Below are 18170 nucleotides of genomic sequence, written 5' to 3'. Positions count from 1 at the left end.
CCCAGCTCAAAGCCGGGACACCACCCAGGAGGCCACCCCCGACCCTGCGGGACCGGCCCGCTCCCCTCCACCTGCAGCGCCTTCCCCAGCACCTGCAGGCTTCCATAAAGGAGGAAGGCCACCACCAGGTGAGGCGGGCAAGGGCGAAAACCCTCCGGAGGCACTCGCTTCACAGGTGTCAGCTTGAGGATTTCAGCATCATCGTTCCAAGATGCCAACGGGAAGTGTTTTTTAGTGTTGAGGGTTTGCTGTTGCTGTTCATGTGGAGGAAACGGAACAGAAGCAATTAGAACCTAGGACAGAAAGCAGGACTGTTTCCTCCCGGATGGGCTTCTTGTCTAACCAGGACACCGAAGCCTCCTCAGGCCGCCCAGAGCAGTGCGGCACCGGTGCTGGCTGCCCTCTCCAGGAACCGCCGGGAGCCTGCAAAGAGGCGTGGCGGGGCACAGCCCGGCAAGGTGCTGGCCAGCGAGCCACCAGGGACCCCCGTGCTGGGTCTTTGGCCCGGGTGGCCAGGCCGGCGGCATAGCTCTGTGGCCCCACCTCACGGGGAGACACCTCAGGGAAGACCCTGCCTAGAGTCCCGGGCCAGGACGTCCATCTGAGCTGTCTTCCTGGCACCACTGGGGCACTCGGAACACCGGTGACATGTCAGCCCACTGGCCAGTCACCCCCGGCTTAAAACCTACCACAGCTTCCTCAGCATGAAGCACCTTTGAGGCCCTGCCGCCTCCTCACTTTCGCCTCAGCCCACTGCCCCCTCACCCCAACCTCAGCCCGCTGCTGGGCTTCCTTCAGTTCATGAGGCAAGCTCTCCTCCCCCTCAGGGCCTGAGTGTGTGTTGCCAGCCTAAAGACTCCTGACCCCAACACCTTCCAGACCAGGTCAGAGGCCATCCTTTGCTCTTGTGTTGCCAAGTGCCTCCCCTTTAGAACCCACGGCTGTGGCAGTCGCCTCTCCCCAGATGGCTCAGAGGAGGGCCCCCTGGTGCCTGGATGGACCAACTTGGCCATTTTGCACCTGATTCTGTCAGGTGACATGGGTGGTGACAACTCCAGTCTGGAAGGGGGGCCGTGGGGAGGAAGGTTCTGTCAGGGGACAGAACTTCTCACAGGCATGCAGTTACACTATCTGGGACTCCAAGAAGGTTCTGTGCCCCCAACTTCAGACCACATCATGTTGGCAATGAGGGTGGTGGTGAAGCTAGGACAGCCAGATGACTTTCAGGGGGTTGAGAGCAGAGATCCAATCCAGTCTACCCCCTTTCCCAGACAAGGCCCAAGAACCAGGGCTTGTGAGCCTGAGGAGGTCCTGAGTTGAGGAAACGGAGACAAGCTGTGATTTAAGTTATCATCATCATCATCATCTGTTCACAAGGGAGCTCAAGATAGGAACTGACTGATTCCTAAGGATAGGTTGTCTGCCCTAAATCTCTCGTCTGAGATGCAAACCAACCCCAGGGCCTGGCCTTCTTGCAGAGGGAGAGAGAGGACACAACACCAGAGGTGACCACTGCCTTTATTGCCTCTGTGCTGGGGTCTTGGGCTGGGGGTTGGGGTTTGGAGGTATCTGGGGGGAGCAGGTGACACTGGGCCCAAATTATTGCTACTTGGCAAGGTCACCTTGGGACTTCCCATAGTGCCCTGAGTGTGGGTAGGCATGAACATGCAAAATATATGCAAATGACATGCAAACCAACCCAGGATCTTGCCGAGGTCTCTGGTGCAGCCAAGGGTGCTGGAAGAGTTGGAAGCCTGCTAACCCAGGAGGGTGATGGGGACACCCAGGTCCTTACCCCACAATGCAGACGGATCCGGCCCAGCCTCAGGGGTCGAGGTTTGGTGGTGGGGGGGGTGGGGGTGGTGTCCCTGAGCATCAGCCCTGGTTCTGCTGCTGGCTGAGGAAGAGCAGAAGCCTGGCCCCAAGACAGCAGGAAGAAAGCAGGGTACCCACTAGGCAGCCAGACAGCCCGAGGCCCACCCAGAGAGGGAAGCGACCTCCTTCCTCTGTGTCACACAAGGCTGGGACAGAGGTGACCAAATCCAAGCTTCCTGAGCCAGGCAGAGGCCAGAATGCCTCAGAGGCCAAAGCTACAAAGAATAAAATACACTGATAAATAAATAGAAAGCGAGCAGCCCAGTCCCTGATCCCTGGGCTGAGAGACTCTCCACCAGCTGGGTCTGGGGCAGGGGGACCTTTGAGAGCCCGGCCCCAGTTCTAAGAGTGGCAGCATCCTTGGTCTTGGTGCTGAGTCGACCAGTCGAGAAGCTCCAGAAGGAGGCAGGTAGGGCCCCAGGGCCTTGGCTTATGCAGGTCAGGCTCAGTTATTATTCATAATCCACCAGGAGGCTAGGGGTCAGAGGTTGAGGGTCAGAGGCCATCAGGGGCCCAGTGCCACTCCGTAGGGCTGTAGAGCAGGGTCGGGGGCCACAGCATACCTGGGAAGAACACAGTGGTGAGGGTGTCTGGAGCTCGCAGGTGGTCAATGAGGATGCGCTGGAAGGCCTTACTGCAGGCGGACTGCTGGTGCCTGGGGAGGGCCGTGGAGTGACCTGAGGCTGGAGCTGGTCCCTCGAAGAGCAAGACCACATGGCTGAGAGCTCCCCACCCCCACCCTGTCCTACCTACTGTCTGGATTCAGATCCCGGTCCTGCCTCACATTGGCTCTGAGCCTCGGTTCTCTGTCTGTGAAATGGGGACAATAGTGCCTACTGTACCGGGACACTGGGGGGATGACGTGAAATAATACGTGGGTGCTTGGCATAGACCGTGGCACGGTGGTAACAGTGTGTATTCACTGAGTGCCCGCCATCTACTGTGTTCCTGCCATCGTGCTCAGCTTTTCATACACCATCTCGTTTGGCTCATAGAAGGGTACACCTATTATGACTCTCATTTTGGAAAGATCACTGGGGCTCAGAGTGGATGAGTAACTCTCCCGAGGTCACACAGCCAGTGATTAATAGAGGATGATTTGAACCCACGCCTGACTCACTCCAGGGCCCATACTCAATAAACTTTAGCTTTCAGATACCATTCATACCTTCTCCAGGAGGCCTCATCCTGCCAGAACTCATATAGGGTGAAAGAGGCATTGTCCAGCATCTTCTGGGCAGACACACTGTGGGGCCAAAGAGATGGCCAGGCCAGGCCCAGGCTACCACCACCACTGCCCACCCAGCCTGGGTGTCTGACGGGAGCCTTGGCCAAGGACGCCCAGCCCCAGCACTTTGCCCTGCTCACCCCCCTCCCCTGACCTTGGCCAGCCCACTGGCCAGCTAGGGACTCACTGCAGGCAACGGCTCTGGGCCCCTGTGAAGTCCACATAGCAGCACAGGGCACGGTGGAAATCCTGCAGGGCTTCCTCTGCCACGTGCACCTGCCTCTGGGCCACGAGGATGTGCTGGCAAGAGAGGCAGCCTGGTGAGCCAGGGTGAGGCAGGGCCCAGGGGAAGGACTGGCTCTGGCCTTCAGGAGGACTCCGCCCTTCTTGACTTGCACCAGCCCCGCCTACCGTGAGGTCAAGCTCCTGCCCCAACCTGGCCCCCAGCATCCCTGCCTCCAGCCTCTCCTCATGGCCAAGATCATTGCCTTGATCCAGCCACTGCCCCCCCCTCCAGCAGCATGCCACCACTTCCCCCTCTAGCCTCCACCCACACACCCCAGACCCAGCTTTCAGGGACGCAGATGAAGTGAACTAATACCCAGAGAGCGACAGTGATTTCTACAGGGTCACAGAGGAAGGGCCAGAACCCAGCACCTGCCAGGCTTGGGGGACGAGGGCTGGGCCAAGCCTGGGAAATGGGCATGTGTGTAACCCAGAGGCCAAGCAGACAGCAGGCCCCGTGAAACCCCTCATTTGATGAGCACCTCGTCCTGGCCCAATACCCAGTTGCCTGTCCCTCTCCTGGACTCACCGAGCCAGGCCCCTTGGTAAGCTCCTCTTCATGCAGGGGTTCCAGCCGGGGGGCCTATGAGGGACACAGAGTGTGGGCAAGGCCCCCGGTGTGTGCCTGGCTTATGTAGATTCCAGGAAGAACCTCCCCCTTGGGGCACTGGCCACCTGGTCACTCACCTTACACTCAAGCTGGTCAATGAGCTCCTGGAGACGGTTGACCTGGAGCCGCCACTGCATCTCAGCTTCTGAGCTCTGCCCTGGGGTGGGACACCCATGGGGGGACGTCAGGCATGGGCCCCCTTGGGTTGGGAAGCCTCTCAGGATGAGCTGAGGGGCAGTGGGTGAGTGGGCACCGGGGGCACCTGTGTCCGAGGAGCCAGGAGACCAGGTGGGTGACCGACTGACGCTCCGCGGGGCCCTGCGCCCTGCCCTCCGGCAGCCATGGGGCCTGCTCTGTACCTCCACGCTGTCTTCATCTGACCTAAGAGAAGTGGAGGGTCAGCCCATTGCTCCCAGACCCACAGGCCAAGGACTGGGGCCCCTGCACAGGGCTGGGCCTGGGTGGAGCAAGACAGGCTTCCTGGGACACTGAGGCCCAGCCAGCCGCTCCCTCACACCCCTTCTTGGCCTCCCTGTCCAAGAACAAGAATAATGGGCTCTGGGAAGCTGGAGCTGCGGAATGTGATGAAAGCTGAAGGCCCTGGAATGTGGAGACAATGACCAGCAGGGCACCTCACATACCGTGGGCCACGGGCCTGGGCCTCCAGGGTATCTGACGCCCCTTCCAGCGAACTCTGCAGGGCTTGTAGCTGGCTCACCGTCTCCCGCAGTAGGAAGCGGGTCACAAACTGGTCCACCTTGGAGGCCCGCTCATATTCCTGGGGGCAGAGGGAGCATGCTCAACATATCCTGGCCCCAAGCATATATTTCTGAATGGGGAGCCACTGTCCTGCTCCCCTACCCTTGCCCATCCAAGCAATAGTACAGCATGAAGAGCAGAGAGCATGCAACCAGAGCAGGACAGTTCTGGGACTGGGAGCAGGGCCTGGCCTCCCTTCCTGGGAGGTGTAAGGCCACCTTTACAGGGAGGCATCTGCCATTTTCTGGGCCCTAAGGCCCCTTCCCTGTTGGGCCACCTTTAGCCAGGCTGGTGGTGGCGGGGGCAGAGAGAGGGGTGTAAGGCAGGTCACATGGCATCCGAAGGCATGAGGCAAAATGATGGTGTGATGTGGCCCCATGCTCACCAGTTGGCCCTAAACTCATGATCTATGCATGCATTCATTCATGCACTCATCCATGCAACAAATACTTAACTTCTACTAGGAGCTGCAGATACAAAACAGCCAGGCCACTGTCCTTATACACATAGCACTGATTCCTACATCACTAGCCTCCACTCAGCCCCTCCCAACGTGGGCAGAGAGACAAGGCCGACATGCCAGTCCCTACACTGCCCATTTGAGATGCTCAGAGACTCTCCAACTACCTTCGCCTTCTTGTGCCTTAGTTTCCTCACCTAGAGAACAGGGAGGATAATAGCCGTCTCACCGAGCGGTTGAAAAACTTCAGTGAACTAATTCCTACATAGGACACAGCCCAGGATGGGAGTCCTGAGAAGCCAAAGTCCAGGTGCTTGCCCACCTTCCACAAAGGGCTCCAGAGGCAACATCCATCAGGGGCTTCATTTCTTTCCATGACCTGCCTCTGCTCAGCCATCAGATGGGCCCTGCTGGGCCAGGCTCATGAGCTGGGAGGCAGGAACAGAATGGGGGCCAGGTGCTCTCACTCTTAGGCCAGTGGTTTCTGCCCTGTCTCCAAGCCTCGTTCTCCAGACTTCCTGGCCATGCTCTGAGCTCTCTGAAATCCTTCCAATAAATTCCCTTTTGAGCGCTTAAGATGGTCGATCGAGTCTCTGTTGCTTGCAACCAAAAAACCCAGCTGCCACAAGCACCCTCTGTGCCATGCCCTGTTCCAAGCAGAATTTCATTTAATCCTCATAACAACTTATAAAAACCATAATGGACCCCATTTTGTAGATGAGAAGACTGAGGCCTGGAGCAATTAATTACCTTGGGCCAAGATCACACAATTAGTTAGTGGCAGAGTCAGAATTCAAACCGGGACCACAAAAATTCCTCTCTACTCACCACTAAGCGCCTTCCACGCATTGCCTTATTTGTGATTATCAGCCCAGTTTTACACCTGAGAAACCAAGGCCAGAAGTCACAGCCAGAATAAATGGAGCCAAGATTCGCCTGTGGGTTCTGGGAGGAGGAGCTTAGAGCCTACAGCGGGTGAGGGTGACCTATGAGGTCACAATGTGGCCTCCCCAGGATAGAGTGGGGACAAGAGTGCCCCTCCCCCAGCCAGAGGGCAGGGCAGAGGCAGCATGGGCTGTGGCCTCCAGTGGTGACCAGCCCTGCCATGGGAAACAACAGTTCTCACAAGAGAACCAAAGTGCCCAAGCAGGCCTGCAGGGAGAGGCCACCTGACATGGACAAGGCTGGGTGGAAACAGCAGTTCTTCAGCCATCTCAAGCGGAAGAAGCCAAACGTGAGTGCCAGGGTGTTAGGGCAGGTGGGAGTCAGGGGAACTTGAACAGGTGGGCAGGAGGGGATGCTGGGATTCTAGGCCTTGTGGGCATAAGTCCGAGGCGCATGGAAGGGCTTGGATAACCCCTCTGAAGATGGCAGTCCCAGGAACCCACGTAGTGTGGTTGGGTCCTAAAAGCCCAGAGGGAGGGCAGGGATTCAAGCAACCAGGAGAAATTAGGAGACGGGAGCCCAGGAGGGTGGGCCGGAAGGGATTCTCCCAACTCCCCACAGAGAAGTAGAGGGTTCTGCGTGGTGAATCAGCCTTAGTTGGTACCGCAGGGTCTATGGGCACAGGGAGGTCCTTTATGCCCCCTTTCCAGCTCCCAGCCTCAAAACATGCTACTTTTCCCCCTCTTCGAGTGGGCAGAGGCCCTGGAGGGGGTCCGGGGGGTGAGAGTCCCGCTACTAAGGCTGGGAGGGCAGGCAAAGATCCCATAATCGCAGACGGTGCAAGTCTCAGGAGGTCAGCTACGGTGGGTGAACGTTTCCAGAGGGAAGCCAGGTGTCCTGGGCAATGGGACCGGGAGAGACCCACTCCCGCCCCCGAGCACGGGAGGAGAGCGGGAGTCCTGGAAATGTAAAAGGGGCAGAGTCCTGGGAGACTGGATCTGGGTGGGTGAGGATCCTCAAGAAGAAGGCGCTGTACGCTCTTCCCCCTCACGCTCCCGCCCCGCCCCAGGCCAAGATCGTGCTGCTTTTCCCCTTGGACAAGCAGCAGCAGCTATCCGACGTGGCGGCGGGCTCAGGCGCGCGGCCCGGGCATCCAGGCGAGGACGCGACGGGCGCCCCCGTGGGCTCCCCGGCGGCGGCGCCCACGCTGCGAGGAGCGGGCGACTGCGCTGATCGGCGCGAGGGCGCACGCGCGCGAGAGATGAAGACGCTCTTGGTCCTGCTGCTGCTGCTGGACGCGCGGCTGCAGGAGGGGCGCTGCGCGGCCCGCGCGCCCGGAGCGGGGGGCGGGGCCAAGGTCGCGCAGGGCTGGCAGCGGCTCTACTCGCGCCTGCTGACCGACGTTCAGGCGAACCGCGAGGCCGACCCCGCCGAGGAGCAGCCGCGCAAGCGGCGCCGCTGCCCTCGCCCGCGGCCCTGAGCGCCCGGCCCGTGGCCCAATAAAGAGCGCATAGCACCCCTGGCGCCTGCTGGCTCTGTCTGAGGAGGCGCAGAGCTGGGCGGGGGTAACCGGGCCCAGAGCGAGACGCGGATGAAACGGTAGGACTGAGGGCCGAGCAACGGCAATGGCTTGGCGCCAAAACCGAGCCTTCTCCTTCCTTGTGACCCAAGCGTCAGAACCCCTGCCCCCAGGTGGGGAGGGACACCCTGCCACAGTGGAGGGAAGCTGTTTCCCTCCTCCTCCTCCAACTCCAGGCCCGGGTCAGACCTTCGGGTTTGCAGGCCCAAGGGAGGTGAGTTTGGGCAAACCCCGGTGTGGGCACGCTAGGAGGAGGGACCTGCCTCCAGCCGAAACCTAACATCTTCAAGAGTCCTCAACATCCACAAGTCCTTCTTAGGCAGGGGGCGGAGGTAACAGACACCACCATCCTGGAAAAAACTGTGAGGGTCCCACGGTCAGCTGGGCTGGGGCCTGAGACTCACATTCTGCCTGTGAGAGCACCCAGGAGGAGAGGCTGGGGTCTGGGGGCTTCTGACCCCTCACTCCTACCCCACTCTGCTTGGTAACCCCCAAGCCACCTCATCACTTGTCCCTCACCCTACCTTGTGCCATCCCCTTCCCCACATTGCAGTCAGAGACTTCTTCCAAACCACTTAGCTGTCTGTAGGACAGTTGGCTCCGCTCCTAAGCTCCCACTGATTTCTCCAAAGCCCAGAGGGAAACGCCCAAACTTATTGTTGTCAAATGCAAGCTCAGCCCCCAGCCTTAGTCTTTCCCTCTAGGGCTTCTGAGTGACTCATATCCTCACCCGTGCTCTGGCTATATTGCCACTGTGGTCTCCAATGCAAGGTTCACCTCCCTAATCCACCCAGAAGAGGCCTGGCATGTTATCTGTAAGAAAGACCCAGCTACTTCTCATTTTCCTGGGCCCCAAACCCAGCTCCGGACCTGAGTGCTGCCCCAGCCCTACCGAACCTGTAGCCAGCCTTCCACTGGTGACCACCTCAGAATGTCCCAAAGGGGACAGATGCAGCAGGGGGTGAAGGTCCCAGCTCATTAAAGACACAGGCCCGGCTTCTGCTACAGATGCACTTCCGTTAGTGTCAACACAATCGACATCCCTTCCGTATCCCCTGCGTCAGGCTGGAGGTTGCATGACCCACAGCATCTCCCCAAATGCTTATAAAAACATACCCTTTCTTGCCATCCCTGTGGTTAAAATCAAGGTAACCATGTCCTTCAATGTGGCAACACATCCTGGCCATACGTGATTGGCCTAGGCTGGTCCTATCAGCCTCTTTCCTGGGACTGTAATTCAGGAGATGTGAGAGACTGTTTTCTACGTGAGCATGCATGGGCTGAAGCCAGTCTTCAGAAGAATAAAACAATGCAGAGCCTGTACACATCCTGCAGCTAGGCCCTGCGTCCAGTCTGTTCCTGAAACCTGATTTCATCTTTGTTCTTGGCGTCCATAAGGCCTACAAGATCCTTGTAATCAAATCCCTATTTTAGCTTAAGCTCAGTTGAGTAGGTCTTCTACTTGCAACCGAAATGGTCCTAAAGAGAATAATAGACTCTGCAGAGACTAGAAGTGGCCTTTTTCCTATGTGAGGATTATTAGTACGTTCTGGAGGAAGAAAGTGAGCCCAGAGAGAGATTAGGACTTGCTCAGGGGGGCACAGTGAGTCATCTTCAGAACTGAGTCACAAACTCCTCGGGTCCACTGGAGTCCATACATGGAAGCCCCTGCAGGTAGGGTCCCTATGTGGTCTGCCTGGGCCCCTCAGGGCTGAGCTCACATAGGTCCTATGAGTGGCTACAGATCTGTGATTAAGAGCTTTCCCTTCAGCATGAAGGAAGGTGGGGAGGGGGGAGGAGACTGCTGCACATCGGCCAGAGTACATCGGATAATCTGAAGCATTCTGGTTGTGCTGGACAGCTGAGGCCGGATCCCCTGATGCCAAAATCACTGCTCTTGGTCCTGTCTCAGGAGAGAGGATGGGTCCAGGGAGTTCTCATGGGAGAGGTCTGTGGAATACAGCAGGTACTGAGGACTGAGGTCACAATGAGTCCAATCCGAGTTCTTTTCCTTCCTTCTCTGACCACCCCCTCTTACCTTAAGTCAAGGCCAAGAGAGAGGTGCCAGGAGACCTTCTGGGGCTCAAGGACTGGGCTGGACTCCTGGGTCCCCAAGTAAGGATATATGTCCGGAGGACACTGCCACAAGGCCCCATCATTGTTAGAGCCCTGCTGCTCCCAGAGGCTTCTCATCTAGAAGGATTGAACGAGGCCCTCTCAACATCTATGTCCACCAGGACTGAGGGGGCGGAGCCACATAGCGGAGGCGCGTCCTCAGAGGGGTGGGCCTGGTGCAAGGTGGGTCTTGAGCCTTGAGCCACAGGAGGGCAAAGAGGGCCAAAAGGCGGCCGGAGCCCGCAGGAGCGGAGACTGACGCTCAAATTAGTGGCGGGTGCTCGGGCCTGTGGGCAGAGCCAAGAGCTGAAAAGAGACGTCCAGTCTGGCCGGAAGAGTGGGAGCTCAGGACCAGAGGCCGGAGCCAAGAATTGAGGGCGCTAGTTCTGTAACCAGAAAGGCCAAGACTTAGGCCTGGGGCCCGAGCCAAGAGCTGAAAGGCGGGCCTCCAGTGAGGCCGAGGGCGGGGCCTCTGGCGAAGGGCGGGGTCGAGCCGGGAGAGGCGCCGTGGCGTCTGTGTCCCGGAGGTCCGGGAGCCGCCGGGTCCGTCGGCTGCCCTCGCTGGGCCGCGTGGCGGTGGTGGTAGACCAGGGCTCGGGCTTCATCAAGGCGGGCTTCGGGGGCGAGCGCCAGCCCCGCCTGGTGCTGAAGAGCTCCAGCCTGGTGCCCACCTGGGACCGGCCGGTGTGTACCCGCGCACCCCGCTGCGGGCTGACGGGCGGCGTGGAACGGGCGCACCCCATCAAGCACGGCGTGGTGGTGGACTGGGAGGCACTGGAGGGGCTGTGGGAGCGCCTGCTGGTGGGCGGCCTGCGGGTGTGCCCGGAGCAGTGGCCCGTGCTAGTGAGTGACTCGCCGTCGGCGCCGCCCGCGAGCCGCGAGAAGGTGGCCGAGCTGCTGTTCGAGGCCCTGGTGGTGCCTGCGTGCCACATGGCCAGCACGGCGTTGTTGGCGCTCTGCTCCACTGGCGCGTTCAGCGGGCTGGCCGTAGAGGCAGGTGCAGGCGTGTGCCACGCCACACCCGTCTATGCGGGCCACTCGTGGCACGAGGCCACCTTCCGGCTGGACATCGCAGGCAGCACCCTGTCGCGCTACCTGCGGGACTTGCTGGTGGCAACGTGCCCTGATCCATCGCTGCGGGCCTTGCCCCGCAAGGCCATCACACAGCTCAAGAAGCGCTGCTGCTATGTGTCGCTGGACTTTGAGGGTGACCTTCGTAACTCTGACCGCCACCATCCGGTCAGTTTCTGTTTAGGCAACGGGTGCTCTTTCTGCCTCAGCAGCGAGCGCTTCCGCTGCCCGGAACCCATCTTCCAGCCAAGTCTGCTAGGCCAGGCCGAGCCAGGACTGCCTGCACTGGCCTTCCAGGCACTGCAGAGGGTCCCTGCGACTCTAAGGACGCGGCTGGCCGATACCGTGGTGCTGGCCGGTGGTTCCACGCTTTTCCCTGGCTTCACTGAGCGCCTGGAAATGGAGCTAGAGGCGCAGTGCCGGAGGCATGGCTATGGGGCACTGCGGCCTCACCTGGTGGCCAAGCCTGGGCGTGGCACAGCAGTGTGGACAGGTGGCTCCATGGTGGCCTCCTTGCGTTCCTTCCAACAGCGCTGGATAACCCGGGCCATGTACCAGGAGTGTGGCTCCAGGCTGGTGCACGAAGTGTTCAACTGAGTCATGTTGGACTGGAGGGGAGGTGCCACATGAGGGGCACGGTGGGCTGAGCTATAGCTCTATCAGAGGCATTGAGTGCCAAATAAAAGTCTCAAGTGATTGGAGGTGGCAGAGTCATCATGTGCTGATGGGTCACTCCTACCCCTTACTGAGCCAGGAGGAGGTGGTCGAGATCCCAAGGACCCTCACTTTGACCTGCAGTTTGGATCTACCATAACCAGTGCCAGTTCAGAGAATACCAGTCCAGGTGCCTACCCCCAGGGCCCCGTTTCCATGGCAACAAGGAAGATAACACTCCCACTTGTGTCCAGGCCACAGATATGGAAATTATCACAACACATCATGGAAATTATCACAACTGCTCATCATGTACTATTTGGATTCCCATCCTATGCTAAGCCTCAACGGCAGAAAACCTACTAAAACCCATGGAGAAGCAACCAGAAAAGGAAACCCTGTCCTTAGCTGATCATTGACTCACTGAAGGCCTCAGTTTCCCCTTCTGTAAATATGCGGTCACACACAATCCTCACTGTTCCCTCCTTGCCTCCTTATTAAGAGCTATGGGACAAAGGGAGGTGGAGACATTTCTTAAAAGAAACATACAAAGGGAGGGGTGGCTTGTGTTTTTGAAGTCGCTCTCCAAGAGCCTAGAGCCCTGGCTGTGAGCACTGTTTGTGCTCGTATACACACGTGGCCACGCATGCATACAAACACTTGGGTGCTACATGCCTGCCTGCCTTACACGTGTCCTCAGGCCAGGCCCTGCCCCACCAGGTTCCACACACTAGCATGGGCCTGTGGCTGTGTGTGAGTATGCCCACCTCCCAGCCCATCCCTGCTGGGTCCTGGGCTTGATACCCCACAATAGTTAGGTCTGGCCAATAATAAAAACAGCAGCAGCAGGAGCTCCAGGTAGCAAGTGGCTGCTGTGTGCCAGGCACAGCTCTGGGTGCTGGGAATAGAGAACACGAAAGGCAAAAATCCCTGCCTTCATTCTCATTTCTCTGTCACATCAAATGTATGGAGGTAAGCTCTATTATTATCCCCAGTTTACAGATGAGTAAACTGAGGCCCAGAGAGATAAAGGTACACAGCCAGAATGTGGGAGAGAACCCAAGCCTCTAGCTTCACAGCCCTGAGCCATGACAGTAGAGGCTCCCATAGGACAGCAGACACCCCTGCCCTCATTCCAGGCCCTCCACCATCAACCCCTCCACTCACCAGCTTGGTGGTGTCCATGGCAGTGAGCACGGCACAGTTCAGTGACTCCAGTGCGGCCAGCACAGGCCGGTAGACACCCAGGTGTTCTGAGAAATAGTCTGCAGGCAGAGAAGGTGCTCAAAGGTTCCCAGACCACCCCCTACTCCTGCTCCGCGGCCTCATTTACCCAACCTGGGATTCCTCAACAGCCAACCAGGCCTCATATCCTGAGGCAAGCCCATCTTGTTCCATTAGGAGAGAAGGAACAGCCTCCAAGGAACATCATGCCCCCCAGCCCAGGGGCGCCAGGAGACCAGAGCTCCCGTGGACCTACTCACCACATAGTTTCTCCGTTTCCAAATTGCTGCAGGAAAAAGAGGAGGCACGCTTCAGTCCCACAGACTTAAACTTGGTGACCTGAGACTTTGAAGCCAATGTTCCTCCCACTGCCCACCCCAGCTCAGCCTGATGAGGAGGCTGCTTCTGCCTCCACCCAATTTAAGCTGCTCAGTGGGCCAATGGGGTCAGTAAGGGTATTACTGAGGGCGAAAATTCAGACCCACTCTTGGCCTCCAAGGGGAACTCAGGACCAGGGAGAGAAATGTGGACACAGGCCAGAGAGGAGTATAATCAGAGCCGGGAAGGGAAAACCAGGTCTGGGTAAGTTCAGAGAAGGCCTGGGGTATTACTTGGTAGGTTAGGGAGGACTTCCAGAAGGAGGGTGCTTAAGTTAGGCCTTCAAGGACAAGGAATTTGATCGGAGTGTCTGGTGGTGGGGAGGTGGCAACATTGCAAATAAAAGGTCCAGCCCAAGCCTCAGAGTAGGGAAGGGCATGGAAGCCTTGAACGCTGACCCAGAGTTTGAAATTTATTCTAAGGAGATGTTGGGGGAGAGGGAGGGACAGCTGTGTATGTGTATGCACCCATGTGAGGAAGCATGGGGAGGGAAGCATGCAGACTCCTGCTAAGGCCCGTAGATGTGGGAGCACACATGGGGAGGTATATGCGTGTTCATGAACCTGCATCGATGCGTGGAAGCAGGTGAGGCCCAGCTATCCTCAGGCATCCCCTTGTCCCTGCAGGAAGCGGGAATGGGGAGGGGGGTGGGGGGACACCTGTGGGCTGAACCACGGCTGGTGACTCAGACCGGGCTATTTTGGGGTCCCAGCTGGAAGGAGTGTGATGGACAAGGCTGGAGCCAGGGAGGGAGTGAGTGGGCGGGTAAAGCTGTCATCAAGCCCTAGCACCTCTCTCCCTATGCAACCCCCCATCCTCCATAAGGAGGCAGGGGACACCGTGGGGCTGGGAGAGCCTAGCTTCACATCTACACCCAGCTCACCCACCCGTTCTCGTACTCACTCAGTGGAGGGCCCATCAATGCCGCTGAACAGTTCCCGCAGCTCCCCAGGGCTGAGAACCCCATCAGCAAAGTAATTCTGGAACTCCTCAAATGAGAGCTTACCATCATCTGGGGTGGGAGCAGAGAGCAGAGCTGGTATCCCTGACCCCTGGCTGCACCCCTGCCACCAACTTCAGACCCCCTAAAGCTACTTGGCCAGGTGGAATGGAATTCTGAGCTTGGGGGGACTTGGCTGTTGGGGACAAAAGAGTCTCCAGGGGTGCCCACTTAAGGCAACAGGGTCCACTCTTCAGGCACCCAAAGGACAAGGCAGCACACACATGGCATTGCATAGGGACTCAATAAATGCTTGCCAAATGAAGAAGCAAATGGAAAGCCTGGGACATGGCCAGGTCATGGCAGAACCTAGACATCACTCGGAGGACTTGGGGGCTCAGTCTCTGCCCGCCAAGCCTGGCTCCAGGCTGCTCTGTACCCACACCCTTCACAGAGAAGCCACCAGGAGGCAGATGAGATCTTCCTAAGAGTTGGAGCCCCTGCAAGAAGCCGCAGGCTGGCAGGCTCAGGAGGGAATGCCCTTCTCTTCACAGGGGCTATGGAATAGTCTAAGAGCACCAGGGGGATGGCCAAAGACACCAGGAATTTGCCTGTAAGGTCTCTAAGCAGATGGGGTTGGGGGAGCAGAGCTGGGGGGGTGGGGTGGTCTGAGCCTCCCCAGACAGAGTGCTATGATCCAAATGTGTGCTGGCTGATCAATGGGTTGGGACACGATCCTGTCTCCAGGAGGCTGAAACACCAAAGGGTCTGAAGACCCCAGATGGAAGTAAGGCCAAGGCTGACCGGCTGCCTCAGCTCAGACCCTCACCTGGCCAATCAGGACACAGTGGGCTGCTCCAAGTTGTGGGCAGCAACTTGATCGTGGGCTCCCTTGAGGGCTCCTGCTTTAGCTTTCAAGGTTTTCCCAAACCAGGGTCTGAGACTGCCCAGGACCCAGAGCAGGGGAAGCTGATTCCCAGCAGCATCCTGTGCAAGCCTTCCCTGGGTCCAGGTGGTTAGTCATATGGGAAGTTACTGAGCCCTCTAAAGATCTAACAGCACAATCCCCTACAGCCTCATCTCCATCACCCAACCTTTCCAAGCCCCTTACGCAGGAAGCTTGGAACCAAGCATCACACAGACCTGGATTCAAGGCCCACCACTTAAAGGCTGTGTGACTTCAAGCAACCTGCTTCACCTCTCTGGGCCTGTGCTCCTTAGTCTGTAAAATGGGATGAAGAATTCCCATCTAGCTGTTGGTTGTGAGGACAACATGAAATCATATAGAAGAGTTATCCATACCTGTGCCCGGGGCATTGTGGGAGAGTATGCCCCCACCTCCAGCCTCTGGCTAAACCACATTCCCTCCACTCTCCATCCTGCCAAACTGAATTCCAAATGGCACCCCCTCTGGGAAGGACGGCTTGACTGATTCTCCTGATTTGGGTCTTCCCAAGATTTTTCTCCATTCTAGACTGTGCTTCCAAACCCGTGACACTCCCCTGAGCCTCCTTGATGGCCCCCACCCCTCCCCACACTGTAGACTCAAGGGAAGGCGCACTCACCATTCTTGTCTGCTCTGCGGAAAACCTGGAGGACAAAGGGGCACAGACGGGAGCTGTGAGTGCCGCCTAGGAGGCAGGATGCCCCCACCCAGCTCATCAGGGCCCCAGCTGGCCAGCCTACCCCCCCACAACCTTACCTTTCCTCTTGCCCAGCCTGGTCCTAAACCCCTGCCCAGATCAGCCCTGTGGGAGGCTTTCCAACAAGGAGAGCACAGGAAGATCACACAGCAGGTCTCACCACTTGCTCACATTTCCTGCAGGTCCTGGCCCCACAGGGGGTGCTCCACACCAGCTTCCAGCACCCCCACCTCCCACACCCAGAGGCTACCCTGGGTTCTGTCTGAGGTATGAGCCCTTGCCACAGTCCCAGCTTGAATAAGGTGGGGAAATGGGCCAAGTTCCTGGGCACTACTTGTCCCAGACCTGAACCCCTTAACTCTGCAGCATGGCCATGGTCCATCCCAGACTCTGCCCACTCAAGGCTCTTTCCCTGTGTGCTTAAGACCCTGATATGCAAACAGTGGCTAGTCCTTTCTTTGTGGGTGTCTGGGGTTAACCATTCCAGGGCCAGGGCTTCTTATGAGGCTGATTCAGTGTGAAGGCCTTGGGCAGGCTCACACGCGTGTGTGTGTGTGTGCACGCACACACATGTGCAAAGGGGAGTGGGAGTGGCAGAAAGCAAGGGTGGACAGATTGTATTTACAGAGAAGCAGAGATGAAGGGCAACAGAGGCAGAAAGGGACAGAGTCAAGACGTGATCAGGGACCAGAGACTCCCAGGTCATCCAAAGCAGCCCAGCAAATGGGAGACCAGCACACCTGGCAAGGAGGGGCCGGCCAAAGTCTGGACAAAGAACCCTTAACAACTCCAGGTCCTGAATGCCACTCCTCTCCAGCTGTTACCTCTGGGTCAGTGAAGCATTGGGATGAATCTAACCCCTAGCCAGAAGCCTGACTCAGAGGTCTGCCACTGTCTCGGGTCACACAGCAGCCCAGTGTGGCCTGGCTGGGGCAGATGGAGATGGCAAGAAGGGGTGCTATGCTGTGAATGAGGGCACCTGGGGCCACACTCAAACAAGCCTCTGCCTCTGTGTGATTGTGGACATGTTCCTAACTCCTCCGGCCTTGGTTTTTCCATCTGGGAAGCGGGATGGACAGATTCCTTCCATCCAGGACTACGGTCAAGGTGCTGAGTCACTGGGGGCAGCGGGGAGTGGACAGGAGTGCTGTCTTTCCGTCTTTCCCACAGGCAGAGACCTCTGAAGCTGGGGGCGGGGGGTAGTGAATGGGCCAGGATGGGGCTGAGCACTAGGGGAGGAAGGGGCCTGAGGCAGCGACTGAGGCCTGGCTAGGCTGCCCTTAGTTGGTGCCCCTGGGGGCGCTGCAGGGCCACCTGCCACACACAGGAGGGAGGTACAGACCACTGTGGGCAGTCCTGACGAACTATGGGACTCCATGGCCCCTGGGTCAGATCTATGGGACTCTGGGATCAGCCCTGGATCAGCAGTCTGGGGGGCTGTTTATTCTTCCAGCCTCCCCTGACTGGGTCAGCCCAGCCTGGGATTGCCATAGAGGGGACTGCTCCTGTGATCAAGTGTTGACAGCCCCCACTGCATCAGACACATAAATGGGGTGGACTCGGGGGGGGGGGGGGGCAGCAGGGGCAGTGACACCGAACCAGGAGATAAGGAGAGTGAGAGACTGAGAACGGACACAAAAGAAAGGAGACAAAGATAAGGGAGAAGGGAGACAGCAGGGTCAGAGAGAGATGGTGAGAGGCAGAGACCCAGAGACAGAAGCAGGGCCCCAAACAGACCTGGAGAGAGAGAGAGACGCAGAGACGGGGGTAAGGAGAGACAGCGAAAGACTGAGAGCCCAGCGAGACACAGGGAGAGAGCAGACAGACCTGGAGAGACTGACAACCCCAGGGCTAGAGAACCTTCGCCCCCTGCCCGCTCCCCACTCACGTCCTGGAAGAGCGCGTGTCCGGCGGGCCCAGAGGCAGGCGCGGGCGCGGGGGACCGCCGAGGCTCGGGCGCGGGCGGCCGGATCAGGCACACGGTGAGCAGCCCCGCGCACGCCATGGCGCCGCCACCCACTCGGCTCGGGCTGGGCTGCGGCTCCGGGTTCTGGACGCCGCCGCCTCGGACTCCGGGGGACGCCCGCCCATCGGCGCCGGCGCCGGCGCGGACGCCCGGGGCCCCGCCCCCCGTGGCTCCACCCCCCGCCCCGCTGGCCGCGGAGGCCCCCTCCCCGCCCGCCCCTCTCTAGGGCCTCGCCTTCCTGACTGGAAAGGCAAACTCCAGCCTCCAGGTGGGCAAGAGCTGCACAACGTAGAACTCCCAACACCTTTCGCCTCTGCAGCTGTTACCAGAGGCTCCCGGAGGGTTGGCAACTGTGGAGTAAGGAACGACCCGAGGGGTCACTGTCAGCCGGGACCGGCTGTGTAAATGACAAGTGACGGTCTGCTTGGGAGTACTACACAGCCAGCAACAGAACAGAGGGCTGCGCGGGGCGGGGGCACCGAGGGCAGGTCCCACACC

General features: G+C 58.7%; 3 protein-coding genes across 4 annotated transcripts; 2 read left to right on the top strand and 1 right to left on the bottom strand.

Moving 5' to 3' along the window:
- Positions 1 to 1499: 1499 nt before the first annotated feature.
- On the bottom strand, positions 1500 to 17823 carry NECAB3 (N-terminal EF-hand calcium binding protein 3). 2 transcript variants are annotated; one of them, XM_015071863.3, is made up of 13 exons: positions 17595 to 17822; positions 15629 to 15653; positions 14027 to 14135; positions 13006 to 13031; positions 12689 to 12786; positions 4640 to 4776; positions 4261 to 4379; positions 4076 to 4155; positions 3918 to 3971; positions 3291 to 3403; positions 3044 to 3121; positions 2439 to 2530; positions 1500 to 2349 (listed from the first exon to the last, which is right to left on the bottom strand). In XM_015071863.3, the coding sequence occupies exons 1-13, from the start codon at positions 17709 to 17711 to the stop codon at positions 2321 to 2323; spliced, it is 1077 nt and encodes a 358-aa protein (XP_014927349.3). In that variant the 5' UTR covers positions 17712 to 17822; the 3' UTR covers positions 1500 to 2320. The 2 variants fall into 2 exon arrangements, with proteins under 2 accessions (XP_014927349.3, XP_026925671.2); XM_027069870.2 differs by lacking the exon at positions 3044 to 3121 and having other exon boundaries at positions 17595 to 17823.
- CA3H20orf144 (chromosome A3 C20orf144 homolog) lies at positions 6246 to 7597 on the top strand. Its single transcript, XM_027069872.2, has 2 exons — positions 6246 to 6451; positions 7172 to 7597. Exons 1-2 carry the CDS (start codon positions 6323 to 6325, stop codon positions 7580 to 7582), a joined length of 540 nt encoding a protein of 179 aa, XP_026925673.2. The 5' UTR covers positions 6246 to 6322; the 3' UTR covers positions 7583 to 7597.
- Positions 10353 to 11566, top strand: ACTL10 (actin like 10). Its single transcript, XM_027069871.2, has one exon. It carries the CDS (start codon positions 10727 to 10729, stop codon positions 11462 to 11464), a length of 738 nt encoding a protein of 245 aa, XP_026925672.1. The 5' UTR covers positions 10353 to 10726; the 3' UTR covers positions 11465 to 11566.
- Positions 17824 to 18170: the final 347 nt, after the last annotated feature.

This window comes from Acinonyx jubatus, chromosome A3 (assembly GCF_027475565.1).
Source record: "Acinonyx jubatus isolate Ajub_Pintada_27869175 chromosome A3, VMU_Ajub_asm_v1.0, whole genome shotgun sequence".
NCBI classification, from domain to species: Eukaryota; Metazoa; Chordata; class Mammalia; order Carnivora; family Felidae; genus Acinonyx; species Acinonyx jubatus.
The sequence above is the reverse complement of the archived record's forward strand: the minus strand, read 5'-3'. Positions and strand labels throughout refer to the sequence as shown.

Excerpts from the sequence above, each read along its gene's own strand:
- CA3H20orf144 (XM_027069872.2), top strand. The coding sequence starts at position 6,323 with ATGGGAAACAACAGTTCTCACAAGAGAACCAAAGTGCCCAAGCAGGCC. Across the intron at positions 6,452-7,171 it reads TCAAGCGGAAGAAGCCAAAC|GCCAAGATCGTGCTGCTTTT; the intron begins GTGAGTGCCAGG and ends GCCCCGCCCCAG.
- NECAB3 (XM_015071863.3), bottom strand. The coding sequence starts at position 17,711 with ATGGCGTGCGCGGGGCTGCTCACCGTGTGCCTGATCCGGCCGCCCGCG. Across the intron at positions 12,787-13,005 it reads GGAAACGGAGAAACTATGTG|ACTATTTCTCAGAACACCTG; the intron begins GTGAGTAGGTCC and ends CTCTGCCTGCAG. Across the intron at positions 4,380-4,639 it reads GCCCAGGCCCGTGGCCCACG|GTCAGATGAAGACAGCGTGG; the intron begins GTATGTGAGGTG and ends CACTTCTCTTAG.
- ACTL10 (XM_027069871.2), top strand. The coding sequence starts at position 10,727 with ATGGCCAGCACGGCGTTGTTGGCGCTCTGCTCCACTGGCGCGTTCAGC.